The following is a 16254-nucleotide window of genomic DNA, read 5'->3' as shown; positions in this document are numbered from 1 at the left end:
AATAGACCAGATAGCAGAGCCGAGGGAATCCACCCGGGAGAGAGGGAGGGAGGAGTGGATTTCCATTCTCGGTAAGAAGGGAGGCAGTTTGAAGAGAGGAGGGGACGGTGGTTTCAAGACTTCCACCCTGGGGAAGAAGGGGCGGGGAGACGGCGGGAATCTAGGAAATTGGGGGTGGCTATTCCCATTCCCGAGAAGGGGGGGACTTGATTGTGGGAAATTGGCTGAAGACTCCCACGCCGGAAAGGAGGTCGCCTCTGCAGAAGGGCCCTGAGTGGCGAGAGCGGATCCGGTACTCCCAGACGAGCAGAAGCCGGAGCAGCCTCTTAGCAACCCCTGTCCCGGGAAGGTTTGAAAGCAGCGGCGCCCTAGTGACGCCGGAAAAGATGGAGCGGTTGTCATGGCGACGCGGAGCACACCTCGGAAATAAATAAATAAGCCGCCCAGGCTGCCGCAGCCGCGCCCCCGCGGGACCCGAGCGCGGGGGAGGGGGCCTCACGGGCCCGGGTCCCCGCAGTCGCGCGTCCCCGCCATTGGCAGAGCCGGAGGGTGGGGGGGGGTCACCCCCCGGGGGGCGAATGGTACAGTCCTCCGCCCGCGCCCCGGCCGGGCCCGCAGCTAGCGAGCCAGCCCCGAGCCCAGCGCCGCCGCCGCCGCCGCCGCCCGCTGAGCCCCGAGCGGAGCCGGAGGCGGCGATGGAGGGAGTCAGCAGCCACCGGACCCTGTCCTACAGCCGCTGGAGCTACGACAGGTACGGCGCCCGAAGGGTGGCCCTGCGTGAGCGCCTGCTGACCCTCGCTCTCCCGCGGGAGAAGCGGGCCTCCGGGGGCGAGGACCGGCGCGAGCGTCCCGACCCCCAGGGTGGGTTCGGGCACCCGGGGACCCTCGGGCATCTGGGACCCAGAGCCTCGGGTACGCGCAGCGGAGCTCGAGCGAGGGTGATGTCCCCACATCCACCGGGCAGAGCTGTCGGAGGAGGGCACCCGGGCACTGGGGCCAGCGAGCTGTCACCTCTGCCCCACCCCGCCCCCAACCCGGCTGCCCCGCCAGGGTCGCTCCGCGGGGGTACTCCGACAAAGGGCGCGGAGGAGGCGCCGGGAGGGGCGGGGCAGGGGCCGGGGTGGGCCCCGGGCGGGCGGGGCGAGGAGGGGCGCCCTTGGCTCTGGGATGCGCCCGCCGGGGTCTGCTCTCCGCTGGCCCTCAGCGGGGACCGAAGCTGGCCCCGGGCGGAGTGCCCCTCTGGCTGCCCCGGATCCCGCGAGTCGCTGCCTGCTCCGCGGAGCGGGACGGCAGCCCGGGCCGGCTGTCTGGGCGCAGGAGCGGCGCCCTCGTGTTGCCAGGCTCCGCGCCCGCCCCGCAGGGATGGCGAGCGGCTGCCGGCGTGGGCAGTTTGGAGCCACGCTCCCCACGCACTCGTCCTGGAGGAAGGAGTCATCCTCCCTGGCGTAATGAAAAAAATAAGAACAGAGTGAGTTGGTCATAAAGCTGAGTAGATTTATTCCTAGGTTATACCCTTTGTACCTTTTGTTGGTGTGTTAAATGCCACCCTTCTATTTGAAATGAAACTATAATGATCATACATAGTAGTTTATTATTATTATTTTTTAAGTTTCGTAACCCCATATCGATCTGCAGAATTCTGGAGTTAAATTTCCTGACCCATGGCCCTAGATGGTGAGAGCTGGAAGAGAAACTTCATTTACTGGGCTGCTCTCATCTCCGTGAAGTCCTGCTTCCTGCGCTCTCCTTCCCTTCACTCTGCCAAAAACCTCTCTGCATCTTTGACAGCCCTTGTTTGCCTAGATTCAGAGGAACAGGTGTCCCTCCTACCCAAGACCAGTTCCCCTAGGACCCCCTCCTCACCTTCCCTGGGTCTCGCCCTCTATTAATCCCACCTGTCTCCTCCATCTGCACCTTCGCCTCTGCTGGTGATCTCTTTTCAGCCTGTAAAACCCATTCAAGTTTGTCTTGTCTCCCTCCTGGAGATGGGTGCAACTGATCCACCTCTTTTTTTCCTTTCATTGCCTTCTTTGGGGAAATATATGGTCTGAATTGGTTAATTCTGTTTCTCCATCAACCCTGCCTTGCACAGCCCCAGCAAATCTGCTGTCCACCTCACGATTCCAGCGCACTTGCCTTTTTAAAAGTAGTACTCTCCGTGGAGAAGAATGCTAACATTATTGGAATTTTAAACTTAAAATAACAAAACCTACTAACTTTGATTAAGATCCCAAATCCACACATTCATTTGCTTATTCAACAAACTTGTATTGAGTGCCAACTACATCCTGGGCCCTGGAGATAAGGCGATGAAAAGACAATTTCCTCCCAGAGATGAGCTCACAGTCTAGATTCTATTAGAAATAAACAGTGTTATATTCCAAAGGTCTAATACATATACGGGAGAAAAACTTAAAGTTGAGCTAATTCCATATAGTAAATAATTTTCCCCTGTAAAAGCAAACATACACAAGCAGAAAGACTTTAGAATTAGATGACCTGCATTCAAATTCTGACTCCGCCTTGCTAACTTTGGACAAACTACTTCTCCTCCCTGGGCTACAGTTTCTTGAGGGAGTGTTATGAGTATTAAATGAGGTAATAGTCCTGGCGACTATTATTTGTAATCCCAGTATTTTGGGAAGCTGAGGCGGGCAGATCACTTGAGATCAGGAGTTTGAGACCAGCCTGGCCAACATGGTAAAACCCCATCTGTACTAAAAATACAAAAAAAAAATTACCTGGGCATGGAGGTGCACACCTGTAATCCCAGCTACTTGGGAGGCTGAGGCAGGAGGATCACTTGAGCCCGGGAGGTGGAGGTTGCAGTGAGCCAAGATTGTGCCACTGTACTCCAGCCTAGATGACAGAGCTAGACTCTGTCTCAAAAAATAAATAAATAAATACATAAATAAATGAGGTAATAAATATAAAGGGCTTATCATATTGCCTGGGACTTAGTAATCATGCAATAAGTGGTATAAATTGCTGTTTTATAAATGCATATTGTAAATGTTTCTGGAACTCTAGTCTTCCACAGAAGCTTAGTTTGAAATCATTTTTCTCCTGTCAGACCCCTAAGTAAAGACATTTTCTGGGGTTCTGTCTTCAGAACTCTTTTCTTCTCACCCCGACAACCTCAATACCTGGGGAACTATATGAAGAACACAACTCACGTGGCCCTTGTCCACACTAACTGAATCATACTATCCGGGGTGGGACCCTGGGCTCAATGTATAAAACTTTCTGGCTGATTGTGATGCAGCTGGTTTACCTACTCTCCCGAACCATTAGTCCATATCACCTCCTCTATGTTTATAATCATTACTTGTTTTTTAAGACATAAATATTGAATTATTAAAAAATTTACACAATCCTCAATAAAGCTGTTAAAACCATTATTCAAGCAACTCATACATTGGGTACACAGGACCTCATCCCATCCCAACTCTGTAAGTTGTAACTATAACCACTGTTAATAGTTAACTTTCACTTTCCAGCACTGATCTCTGATTTCTGCCCCCTTTCACATCTTTGAACCTGGGAAACACCTCTCCTTCAAGTACTCCTATAAGTTGACCTCTCTTCCATGTGTTTATCTAAGCTGTTGTCCCCCTTGATTCTGGGCCATGTGTGTATCAGTTATCTATTGCCATGTAACAAGTCACTCCTAAACTTAGTGGCTTAAAATAACAACTGTTTGAGTTAGCACAAGATTGTGTGGATCAGCAGTTTGGGCTGGGCTCAGCTGGGTGGTTTTGTGGTCTGGGCCAGGCTCAGCTTTTCTGGGTTGGGCTTGCTTATGTATCTGGTGCCCCTGCTGGGAAGGCTAGAGCAGCTGGGTCCTCTCTCCACATGCTCTCTCATCTTGCAGCAGGCTCACTCAAGTTTGCACACATGGTGGTGGAAGGGATTCCAGTGAGGGAGCAGAAGCTGCAGGGTTTCTTGAGGCCTAGATTAAGGACTTGCACATCGTTCTGCCACATTGTGTTGGTCAAAGTAAGTCAAAATGCCAGCCCACATTTCAGGAGTGGGAAATAGTCCTTAACTCTTGAAGACAGGAGCTGAAAATCTATGGCCACTTTTCCAATCTACCAAAATATGATTGCCTACATTTAAAAAATTTCTGGCTTTTCTTGGGTCCCCACTGTCCACATTGGAGCACATTCCAAAGTGCTCCTCTTTTCCATTCCGTTCCATTCTGTTCCGTCCCATTCCATTCTATTCTCAGGCTACTCCCTGGTCTCAGTTATCAGTGCAGTACTTTTAACACAGAAATCTATACTTTGAACTCCAGCCTTTTTGCCAAGACTTAGCCCTACATGTCTAAATGCCTGTAGATATCTCCATCTAGATATTCAGCCAACAGCTTTAACTCGACAGGTTCAAAATAAAACCCTTCACTGATCATCGTATTCTCTCTTTTTTTTTTTTTTTTTTTGAGACGGAGTTTCGCTCTTATTACCCAGGCTGGAGTGCAATGGTGCAATCTCGGCTCACCGCAACCTCCACCTCCTGGGTTCAAGCAATTCTCCTACCTCAGCCTCCCGAGTAGCTGGGACTACAGGCTGCGCCACCATGCCCAGCTAATTTTTGTATTTTTAGTAGAGACAGGGTTTCACCATGTTGACCAGGATGGTCTTGATCTCTTGACCTAGTGATCGACCCACCTTGGCCTCCCAAAGTGCTGGGATTATAGGCGTGAGCCACCGCGCCCGGCCTCATTGTATTCTCTGGTCAGCATCCACAGCCAAATGGACTCCTCAAAACTTGGACATTGACCTTGAACTCTCCAAATCTTTTTATCTATACCACTGATTGTTATGAAGATAAAAGGAAAGGATCTATGTAAAATGACTGGCACAAAGTAGGTATCATCAAGTCCATTGTTTTCCACAGCTTGGCACCCATTAACCATTTTGTCTCCACTCAAGCTTCAGTCATTATCCTCAAAGGCTTCAGTGCCCATATCAGTGACCAAACTACCACACTTCACTCAGAATTTCTGGACCTTCCCATTTTAGACACTTTTCTTCAGTTATTCACAGGATAAATTCCAGGATGATGACAGCTGGAATTGCTTCACTTCTAATCTCATACACACGAATTGCTGACTCTCTGACCTCAGGCATGTTCCTTATACATTGCTCCTGCCACACCACAAAGGTGTCTGCCTTCGTCTCTGCATTTTCTCCTGGCCTACCACACTTTTCCTGGCCTGTCTTCTCCTTCCCAGCTTGTATCACATGATAGATTATTTTCAATCGCTCAGTCCAGCACTTTTTAATTCCCTCACATATGCTCAGCACAATTCCAGCCTGGCATCGATCAATGTGTTAGAATCTCTATCCCCTTTCTTCTTATGACACTAGAATCCTACAACAAAAATGACATGCCTGTGCAGCATGTCACCACTTTCATGGTCTTCATCTTCAGTCAGGCCACCAACACAATCGCTCAGTCTTTCTGCTTCTCCCTGATGAGCTTCACTCCCATTGCCCACAACAGCCCTTCCAAACCTTCCTCACTCTCAAGACCTCTCTCTGCTTGACCCTTATCCGCAGCCCCATGTGTTACTTAAATGGCCCTGCCTCCTCCTCCTTTGAGAAAAATTGATCACATCAGGCATCATCTTCTGTCGTTTCCTGACTCCACCTCATTTCCGCTCTACTTCAGTCATACCCTTGTGGGGACTTTATTGTTCTTTCCAATTCTTTGCTATTATAAATAATTTTGTGTTAAACATCCTTGTTTTTGTGACATTTCCCCCTCATGTCTGTTTATTCAATTAAACTCCTGAAGAAGGATTGTTAGTTTCCAATTTTGGCTACTGTCGATTGTCCTCCAGAAGGAGTGAATTGATTTCTTTTCCCACAGGCAGCCACTTTGACTGCATTGTTTTACAATTAGGAGTGTGTGTGTATGTGTGTGTGTGAGAGAGGTGTGTGTGTGTGTGTTTGCGTGTGTGTGTGAGAGACAGAGAGAGAGACAGGCCTCTCAGACTCTGCGACAAAATAGCATCAGTGCTCAGAACTTGGATTTTGGGATCAAAGTGACCTGGCTTTGAAGCCCAGGTCCTTCAATTATTGCTTATATGACTTTAGTCAAGTGGCTTAACCTCCATCAACAAATAGACAATAATAATGGTACCTACCTCTTAAGAAGAAAAAGCAGAGTACGGAGGAGAGAGTCTGACTGCATAGGGGTGCTGGGGGTGGCGAGTGTGCTATGTCATATAGTGTGGTCAGGGAAACTCTGATGAGGGGGTATTTCATCAGAGATCTGAAAGAGGCAAGGGAATGAGTCATGTGGTTAATGGAAGAATGCTCCATGGAAAGGAGGAGCAAGTGACAAGGTCCTGAGGTAGGAGTGTGCCTAGTGTGTTTGGGAACAGCATGGAAACCTGTGTGTCTTCCTACCTCTTTATAAAACTTCCTTCTTGCTCCTCTTCCAACTCCCCACACCCACTCCACCCATCCTCAGGGAACCACTGATCTGCTTCGTTTCCTAGAATTTTGTTTAAGTGGAATAATCAGTATGAACCCTTTTTTTGTTTGGCCTCTTTCAGACAGTGTAATTATTGTGATATTCTTCAATATTGTTGCATGAATTAATAGAGCATTTCCTTTTATTGCTGAGTAGTATTCATGGATATATCACAGTTTGTTTATCCTATCACCTGTTGTTGGGTTATTTCCACTCTTTGGCTATTACAAATAAAGCTTTTGCGAATATTCATGTACAAGTCTGTATGGACGTATGTTTTTGTTTCTCTTAGGCAAATACCTAGCAAAGCAGTGGAATGGCCGAATCATATGATAGGTCTACATTTAACTTTTTAAGAAACTGCCCAACTTTTCCAAAGTGGTTGGGCTGTTTTACAGTCTCAATAACACTGCATGAGACTTCCAATTCCTCTACATTTCTGTGACAGTTGGCACAACCAGTCTTTTTAATTTTAGGCATTCTAACAGGTATGCAGTGGTATGTCATTGTGGTTTCATTTTGTATTTCCTTGATGACTAATGATGTTGAGCATCTTTTCATGTACTTATCTGCTATTTATATCTCTTCTCTGGAGAAGTCTCTGTTAAAATGTTTAACAACCCATCTTAAAGTTGGGTTGTTTCCTTTTTGAGTTTTGAGGGTTCTTTGTATATTCTGGATACACGTCCTTTATCAGATATATGACTTGCAATATTTTCTCCAAGTCTGTGGCTTTCTTTTCATTTTCTTATGTATTTTCAAGAGCAGAAGTTTTTGCTTTCGATGAAATCCAGTTTATCAGTTTTTTCAATAGATTGTTCTTCTGATCTTCTGATGTTGTATCTAAGAAATCATTGACTACTATGAGGTGACAAAGGTTTTCCTAGGAATTTTCTAACTTTGCATTTTAAATTTAGATCTTTTCTACATTTTGAGTTAACTTTTGCATATGGTATGAGATTCATTTTAAAAAATGCGTATCCAATTGTTCCCACAGCATTCGTTGAAAAAGACCTTTTTTCTGCTAAATTGCCTTTGTACCTTTATGGAAAATCAGTTGATTATTGTTTGTAAGTTTATACCCTCTTTTCTGTTATCTTGATCCATGTGTCTTTATTGATGCCAGTACTAAAAAATACTTATATAATAAATACTGAAATCTGGCAGTTTAGGCCTTTAACTTTGTCTTTCTTTTACAAAATTGTTTTGACTATTCTAGGTCCTTTTCAATTTCACAATAATTTAACAATAAGTTTTTCAAGTTCTACCCCCACTCCCCAAAAAACCTCCTGGAATTTTGATTGGGATTTTGTAAACTTTATAGTTGGGGAGAGTTGACATCTTAGTAACATTGGGCCTTCCTATTCATGAACATGGTATGTATCTCTGATTATTTAGATTATCTTAATTTCTCTCAGTCATATTTGTAGTTTTCAGCATATGTCTTTCACCTCTTTTTTAAGATGTGTCCCTAAATTCTGCATACTTTTCAATAATATTATAAATATTTTTTTAATTCAGTTTCTGATTTTTCATTCTTAGTGTATAGCATGTACTTGGAATTTTAATCGTGGTAAAATGCATATAACATAAAATGAGTTATTTCAATGATTTCTAAGCATACAATACCATGGCATCAATTACATTCATAGTATTGTGCAACCATCACCATGATCTATTTTCAGAATCGTTTTATTACCCTAAACAAAAACTCTCTACCCATTAAGAAATAACTTCTCATTCATCCCCATCCTAGCCCCTGATAACCTCTAGTCTATTTTCTGTCTCTATAAATTGCCTATTTTAGATATTTCATATAAATGAAATCATACAGTATTTTTCCTTTTGTGTCTGGCTTATTTTGCTTAGTATAATGTTTTCAAGATTCATTCATGTTGTAGCATATATTTTTTGGCTGAATAATTCCATTGTATGCATATGCCACATTTTGTTGTTTTTTTTTTAATTAAAATTTTTATTTTTATTTTTATTTTATTTTTTGAGATGGACTCTCGCTTTGTCACCCAGGGTGGAGTGCAGTGGCGCGATCTCGGCTCATCACAGCCTCTGCCTCCTAGGTTAAGGTGGTTCTCCTGCCTCAGCCTCCTGAGTATCTGGGATTACAGCACCTACTACCATGCCCAACTAATTTTTGTATTTTTAGTAGAGATGGGGTTTTACCATGTTGGCCAGGCTGGTCTCTAACTCCTGACCTCAAGTGATCCACCCGCCTCAGCCTCCCAAAGTGCTGGGATTACAAGCGTGAGCCACCGTACACGGCCAGCATTTTGTTTATACATTCATCTGCTGATGGACCCCGGATTGTTTCTCTTTTTGACTGTTGTGAAAATGCTCCAATGAACATTGGTGTGCACATATCCATTTGAGTCCCTGTCTTCAATTCTTCTGGGTAGTGTAGACCTAAGAATAGAATTACTGTTTGGTAATGGTAATTCTATCTTTAGCTTTTTGAAAAACTGAAACCATTTTCTACAAAGACTGCATTATTTTACATTTCCATCAGCAATGTACAAGGGTACCCATTTCTCCACTTCCTCACCAATGCTTGTTAATTTCTGGGTTGTTATTATAATTATTATTATAGTCATCCTAGTATAGTCTAGGAAGTGGCATCTTATCATGGTTTTGATTTGCATTTCCTTGGTGACAAATGATGAGTATTATTTCTGGTGCTTATTTGGCCATTTATATCTTAGAGAAATGTCCATTCAAGTTCCTGCCATTTTTAATTTGATTGTCTTTTTGTTGTTGAGATGTGGGAGTTCTTTATACATTCTCAATATTAATTCTTTTCAGATGTATGATTTGCAAATATTTTTTCCATTGTTGTCTTCTCACTTTCTTAGTAAGGTCCTCTGAAGCACAAGTTTCAATTTTGATGGAGTCCAGTTTGTCTTTTTTCTTTTCTTGGTTATGCTTTTAGTGCCATATCTAAGAATCCATTGCCAAATCCAAGGCCATGAAGATTTACCTGTTTTCTTCTGTCTTTTGTAGTTTCAGAGCTTATGTTTATGTCAATTTTGAGTTAATTTCCATTTTGAGTAACTTTCTGTATATGGTATGAGTTGTGGTCCAATTTCATTCTTTTGCATGAAAGAAAATCCAGTTGTCTCAGCACTATTTGTTTCTACTTTTTCTCTCGGACTTGGCACCCTGGTCAAAAATCAATTGGTGAGTTGGGCACTGTGGCTCATGCCTGTAATCCCAGCACTTTAGGAGGCTCAGGTAGGAGGATTGCCTGAGTCTAGAAGTTTGAGACCAGCCTGGGCAACATAGTGATACCCTATCTCTACAAAAAAAAATTTTTAATTAGCAGGGCATGGTGACAGATGCCTGTAGTACCAGCTACTTGGGAGGCTGAGGTGAGATCACTTGAATCCAGGAGGTTGAAGTTGCAGTAAGCCATGATTACACCTCTGCATGCCAGCCTGAGCAACAGACCAAGACCTTGTCTCAAGAAAAAAAGCAAAAACAAAACCCCCAAATCAACTGGCCATAAGTGTATGGATTTATTTCTGGACTCTTGACCCTTGTTTTACACTGTATCTGTGACCACAGGTGGATTCTGGTCCAGACTGGTCTCCTCTGCAGCCTACCTTCTTGTGGCTTTCTTCTGGCCCCTCGTTCCCAAACAAGCCACGCAGTTGCTGGTGATACTCTCTGCACAGTTAGGTTTCTGTTGAGTTGAAGAAGTAGCCAAATTCTTAATGTAAAAGTAGCCTTTTGTACTAAGGCTTACTTTCCCATTCTAGGAGAATTTAACAAAATATGTGCTGCTTCCACTTTTAAAGATGGGGCTCTCAGGTTCTTTTTTATTATTATTATTTTTTGAGACGAAGTCTCACTCTGTCTCCCAGGCTGGAGTGCAGTGGCATGATCTTGGCTCACTGCAACCTCCTCCTCTCGGGTTCAAGCAGTTCTCCTGTCTCAGCCTCCCGAGTAGCTGGGATTATAGGCAGCCACCACAATGCCTAGCTATTTTTTGTATTTTTAGTGGAGAGGGGGTTTCACTATGTTGGCCAGGCTGGTCTCAAACTCTTGACCTCAGGTAATCCTCTCGCCTCAATCTCCCAAAGTTCTGGGATTGCAGGCGTGAGCTACCACGCCAGCCTTTTTTTTTTTTTTCTTTTTTCTTTCTTTTTTTTTTTTGAAGAGGGCTACTTCTTTTTTTCTTTTTTCTTTTTTTTGTTTTGTTTCTGTTTTTTGTTTTAGAGACAGGGTTGAGAGATCACCACAAAGGGACCCATAGGGACATGAGCCCAGCTAACTCCAGTCCCTAGTGCTGAGAATCAGCAGGGAAACTGGCAGAGACAGGGAGTGGCAGAGCAGACCAGGCCTGGAGCAGTCAGGCTGAGCACTGTGGCATTAAAGCTCACAAGTAGCTTATTGTGAGATAAGGAGGTGATGCTGTCACCGGTTATACAAGTGGTTTTATGAAACAGGAAGATGCCTTAGAGCACTGTGAAGAGAGTCAGGAGTTCAGGATTCACTTCTGGCTCCCTCCTTAGTTATCTGCCTGCGGGCAAGTCACTTGGCTCCCTGGGCCTGTGTTCCCTGATGCTAAAGGGACTGAACACTCTAGTTCTGACATTCTGTGAGTATATGACCTATGGCCTTGGAATGTGTTCCGTGATTGGAAAGGCCAGGGTGGAGGGATGAGAACAGGACAGCTGGGATTGGAGGTCCTGGCCATGGCAGTGCCAGCTTAGGTCTTGCTGGCCAGAGGAGCCGGGTGGCTACCAGAGGCAGGGGACTGGAGGCTCTGCTTTGTTCCAGAACTTTTTAGTGCAGCTACTTCTCTTTTGTTGGATTTACAGCAGGACAGGACCAAGACGACTGGACGGGATGGGGCAAATGAGGGCAGTGGTCCAGAGGGTCGGTGCAGAATGTCGTCAGAGGGCAGTGAGTGGGGGGTGATCTGTTTCCCGGGCAGCTGGTGTAATTGTGGCTCAGGGTGATTGGCAGTGGAGAGGGGAGTCAGATGTGAAGGGGAGGCATGGACTTCTCAGATCCCTTGGGACTTGTCCGCACTGAAGTTTGACGTCATCAGGCACTGTGGTTTTCCAGATAGGGTCACTGGATGAATTCCAACAAAAGCAGGAAGACCCTGGGCAGGGACATTATATCTGTGACCAAAGATGGAAGGAAGCTCTAGCTGTGCCCACAGTCTGGAGAGCAGTTGCCAAGTAGGGACTCATGGGTATCTGTTGATGCTTAATGCCTTCACTCTGGAAAATCCTGAGCCTGAGTCTCAGCTGGGAGATTCTGGCCCAGCATGTGCCTGGGGGAGACGCACACCTTTGCTCTCCATCCAAAGCTGTGTAGGTTGTCCTGAAGGTGCAGCAGTTGGATCTCCGGGCTCAGGTGTGTGTTCCTCTGTAGCCTGGGGCAGGTGTCCTGGTCTTCGGATCTGAATATGAACAAAGACAACTCTAGATATGTTTGTGTGTTGGGGAGTAGGGTGCAGAAGTCAGCAGGCTTTAGGGAACAGCCTGTCCATCCTTGGGGAAAGGGAGATTTCTGCAGGTGAACAATGTTAGAGAACTGTGCCAGCAGACGGGACCCTAGTGTCAGAACTAGGAGCACAGAGCTGAGGTCAGGGGGAAGAGGTCCCCGGATCTAGGAGGCTTTGGAGTCAGGGAGGGCTGGCACCAGGATAAACCTGCAGCCTAGGTTTACCTCTGCAAGGTCACATTCCTCTATAAAGGTTCAATCCCAACCTGGCTCTGCCTCCAGGCCTCCTCAGGCACTGCAGACCAACTAAACACCATACTGTCTCCTGGTATGGCCCCTCTCTCCACAGTCTGACATTCTGGGTGGTATTCCGTCCTCTCCATCACCAAGTGTTTAGAGAACAGAGGCCACGATGGGTTGGGCTCCTCTGAGAGAAGGCTTCTGTGTGTGCCTCTGAGTGTTGCATCAGTAAGAATGTATCTGGGTGGGGTGTGTGCACAGGGGTGTGCGTGCCATCAAGGGTAGCCATGTAGATGTGTCCCAGTTGTGTGTGCATCGATGGAAGCAGGTGTGTGCAGTAGAATTGACTATGTGAACGGGGTGGCTACTTGGGGGGATCCTCTCTTTTGCCCTGCATTTGGTGGGGCTAAGAGGTGGGATTGGGCCCTTCCCTGGGGCCCAAGATTATATGTACTGGGGGCCACAGGCCTGCTTCCACAGGCACCTTGCCTGGCAGTTTCTGGGAGGCCGGTGGGCTCTAAAAGCCCTCAAGGTTTAAGCAGGAGCTCCTGCACCTAGAGCTCCATTTAGGTCGCTGAACCAAATAGACCCTGTGTGACCTTGGCAGTGAGCTGTGTTGGGTTGGAGGTCCCTTCACTCCCTGCCAGGCCCAACCCAAGGGAGTTGAGAGCAGGGACCTAGGTCTGCTTGGAGGGGCTGTGGGGCAATCCGGGGCCGCATCAATGTTGGATGAGCCCGCGCGGCCTTGATACCATCTTCCTCGGTCTCACTTTTAGTGTAACTGGAGAGCCCAGGGACCAGCCCGAGCCGGCGACGTGCGATCTGCTGGTGGCGGCTGCTGCACCTGCAAGGGGACAGGAGCTGGGGTGGGGAGGCTGGCGCAGGCCCGCGGTGTGTCCTGGGACGGCGTGGGGGCCACAGGGCCCAGCCTCGCAGGGCGGGGGTTGGTTCCAGTCTGGCCTCTGCCCGGGCCCTGGGTCCTGGTGCCAGGTTACTCCCCCTCCCTCCTTGGGACACCTGGCCTTCCTCGGGGTGTCATCTGTCTGGCGGCGTGTCCTTGGGCCAGTTTGGTCCCATCCCCCCACCTAGCTCTGGGGGTTTCCTGCTCGGGAAGGGGCTGGAGGGACAGCAGCTGGACAGAGAGAGACCCCCTGGGCTAAGGAAGGGGAGCAGCCGCGACGGTGCAGAGCCTCCCATAGCAGGTGAGTGTCCCGCCCCTGCGTGCCTGGGGAAAAGCCAGGAGCACACAAGTGAGATTGGGGGTCCAGAATGGCCAAACTTCTCTCCACCCTGGCCTTTCCTACTCCAGTCCTGACCCTTGTAGCCTTGTGACACCACAAGTGCCGCTCCCACCCCCAACCATCAGCAAGGATTGCCCCGCAAGGCAGCAGTGAAGTAGGCTGGTGGTCCGGTGAGCGCCTGGTACTTGTTGGCAGTGGATGGGATGAGGTTATTACTGCTCTGTGGCCTCCGTGGTCAGCATGGACAGACTCTCCCGTGGGCAGTAAGTGTGGATTGGATCGGTGAACCATGGCGAGTGGACCAGCGGCCTGTTTTAAAAAATCTGCTGGTTGGAAAACAGACACATCTATTGGTTTAAATGTTGTCTGTGGCTGCTTTCACGCTACAACCTCAGAACTGGCCCTTCAAGGAAAAGTTGTCGCTTAAGATAGTCCCCAGGGAGTACTTCCCTTTAACCTACATGTGTCCGTTCCCTCCCTCTCCCCTGGAACTGGGCAGCTTTCCTCCTTCCCTTCCTCTGCATCTCCCACACATCTGGCTCACACCAGGCCCTCCACACCTGGAAACCTTTCTTTGGGGACCGTTCACCTCACATCTGGTCACTACTCCTCTCTCTGGCAAGAGAGGAAATGACGAGGGCAACAAGAGGGCTGAAGGAGGATCTTTGACTGACTCCAGTTGTCAGTGAGCCCCTCCCTAGGCCACAGGAGCAAGGCGAGTTCACTGCTGACGAGCACAGCTGCTCTGGGCCCCCAAATCTGTTTTGTCACCCGAGAGGCTAAGCAGGCCAGTTCTGAGCACGGACTTCCTGTCACTCCCTCTGTGGGCTGGTGACAGAGCTAAGGTCCCGGTAGAGTAGTGGGGAGACACTGCCAAGTGAGCTGATAATTAGAGGGTGCCAGTGTGCTCTGGAGGGGAACCTGGAAGACAGGGGGCTCCGGAGGCACCGCCCTTCCCTGCCCGCTTCCCTGCCCGCTTCCCTGCCGCTTCCACACCCTGGGGCCCGTCGTGCCGCATTTCCTCCAAGCCCCAAGCCTTTGCAAACAAAACCAAAGCCATTTCCTTGGTTCGCTTTTGCACACCTGAGTTCAGGGGTCCATTTCAGGGCCTGGACTGGAGCAGAGGAAAACTCCAGTGCCTGAAGACAGAGCTGCATTCCTGCTGTGCCGCCACAAGATGGCACTCTCGAGGTGTCTGCTCCCGTTTGAGCACTCCAGGACTTTCTGATGCTTGCCTTTCACAGGTCGTTTCAGCCTAAAGGCGGTGGTCACACACACTCTGAATCCCACCAGGCCTGATCAGCTCTGCCTGCCCCTGAGGCAGCTCACGGGCTTCTTCAGACTCTATAGTTCAGGGGTCCTCAGAAACTGCCTGCAGTGTAATTACCCACCTGCTTATACTCCTTCTCGACAGGCATTCCTGAGATCAGGGACCGTCTTATTTTCCTCGGGGCCACCTGCCCCAGCCCAGGGCCGGGCACAGCAGAAATGGCAGAGGTGTTTGGTGGGGCATGCTGTGTAAACACTAGCGAGTGCTGCCGTCACCGTTCATCCTGCCGTAGTTTGTCTGGTGAATGCTTTTTTAGCATCAAGCTGCCGAAGGAGAAGCCAGGGATAAAGACCCAAGCTCAGAATGTATCCTGGGGAGAGAGGTCCGTTCAGATAGAGGAGCAGCCTTGCAGCCGTTCCCCCTCTGGCCTGGCTCTGGCTGGTGCCAGTACTCTAGGAGTTCTCTAGACAGGATGAGAGGCACTGCAGGGATACAGGGAGGGCCGGAGAATGGCATTTGTTTCTAGGTAGAGTTCGGGGCATACCTGGCCCTTGTCTGGAAGCAATCAGGGACCAGAGGCAAGGGCTGGGATGAGCTCTGGGGCCTACTGTGGCCTCAACCCTCTCACATGGCCACAGCTCAGGCCATTCCAAGAGCCTCCCAGTCTAACAGCAGTGTGTGGCTATTGAAGGGCTGCACCTGTGTTTGGGGGACAGCCACCCCTCCCCCTAAGCACCTGCTTCTGACAGCGTGGGAGGATGTCAACAAGGGACTTCCATGAAGCCCAAGGGGAAAGGGCAGTGGGAGTGAGGTCTGAGTTCTGGACTCTGCTTGAAGACTGACGACGATGGGTGGGGGTCCCTCACCCACTGCGAGTTCTAGGAAGAGGGTGGGCATTCCCACTGACTGTGACCCATTGTGTTGGCAGAGTCCAGGCCAGTTTGCACTCTTGGTGTGACCCCAGGAGGGAGTCCTTTGCTGGATCATCTCCCTGATGGGCTGGTGCTGACATGCAGATGCCACTTCCCTGCCTAAAACAGGCTCCAGAGTAAGACTGGCATCGCTCACCAGGGTAATTATTGGTTTGGGTTCAATTTCCATTCAAAACAGTAATCCCAGCCTGAGCTGGGTGTCAGATCTGAAGGTTGATTATTAGTAACATTTATCAACAGCCTCTCTCAGCTTCAGCAATTACAGCTCATCTGCCATTCCTGCTCCCAGTTGTGCAAAACTGCCAGCCTCTTCCCTGCCCACCTTCTCTATTCCCCTCTCCTCTTTTTCTCCCATCTCCTCCCCTCAGCAGACAACCTGACGGAGGGCAGGAGGTGGGTGCCACCTTATGACTCACTGTCACCCGTATGGAAGGGTCCATGTGCATGCTTGGCACCTGTGCTCCCCAGCAGCAATCTTCATGTTGCAGTCTTGTGAAATCTGAATCTGATTCTATCAGAATTGAGAAAAATCCCTGGAGGGGACACATGGGAACCCATGTCTCCCGGCTCCTTGTCACGTGATGCATTTTCAGTGGCACTGTGCTCCTTC

General features: G+C 48.5%; 1 protein-coding gene across 1 annotated transcript in view; it reads left to right on the top strand.

Moving 5' to 3' along the window:
• Nucleotides 1-695: 695 nt before the first annotated feature.
• The window catches only part of TUB (TUB bipartite transcription factor), an 86065-nt gene continuing 70506 nt past the window's right edge, over nt 696-16254 (top strand). Inside the window, exon 1 of the mRNA XM_021675127.2 lies at nt 696-751. Coding sequence (XP_021530802.2) covers nt 696-751 — 56 coding nt within the window. The remainder of the gene's footprint in view (nt 752-16254) is intronic.

The sequence above is a fragment of the Aotus nancymaae genome, unplaced genomic scaffold (assembly GCF_030222135.1).
Source record: "Aotus nancymaae isolate 86718 unplaced genomic scaffold, 86718_ANA_hifiasm-v0.15.2.pri h1tg000059l, whole genome shotgun sequence".
NCBI classification, from domain to species: Eukaryota; Metazoa; Chordata; class Mammalia; order Primates; family Aotidae; genus Aotus; species Aotus nancymaae.
Note: the sequence above shows the minus strand (reverse complement) of the source record. Positions and strands in the feature narration are given on the sequence as shown.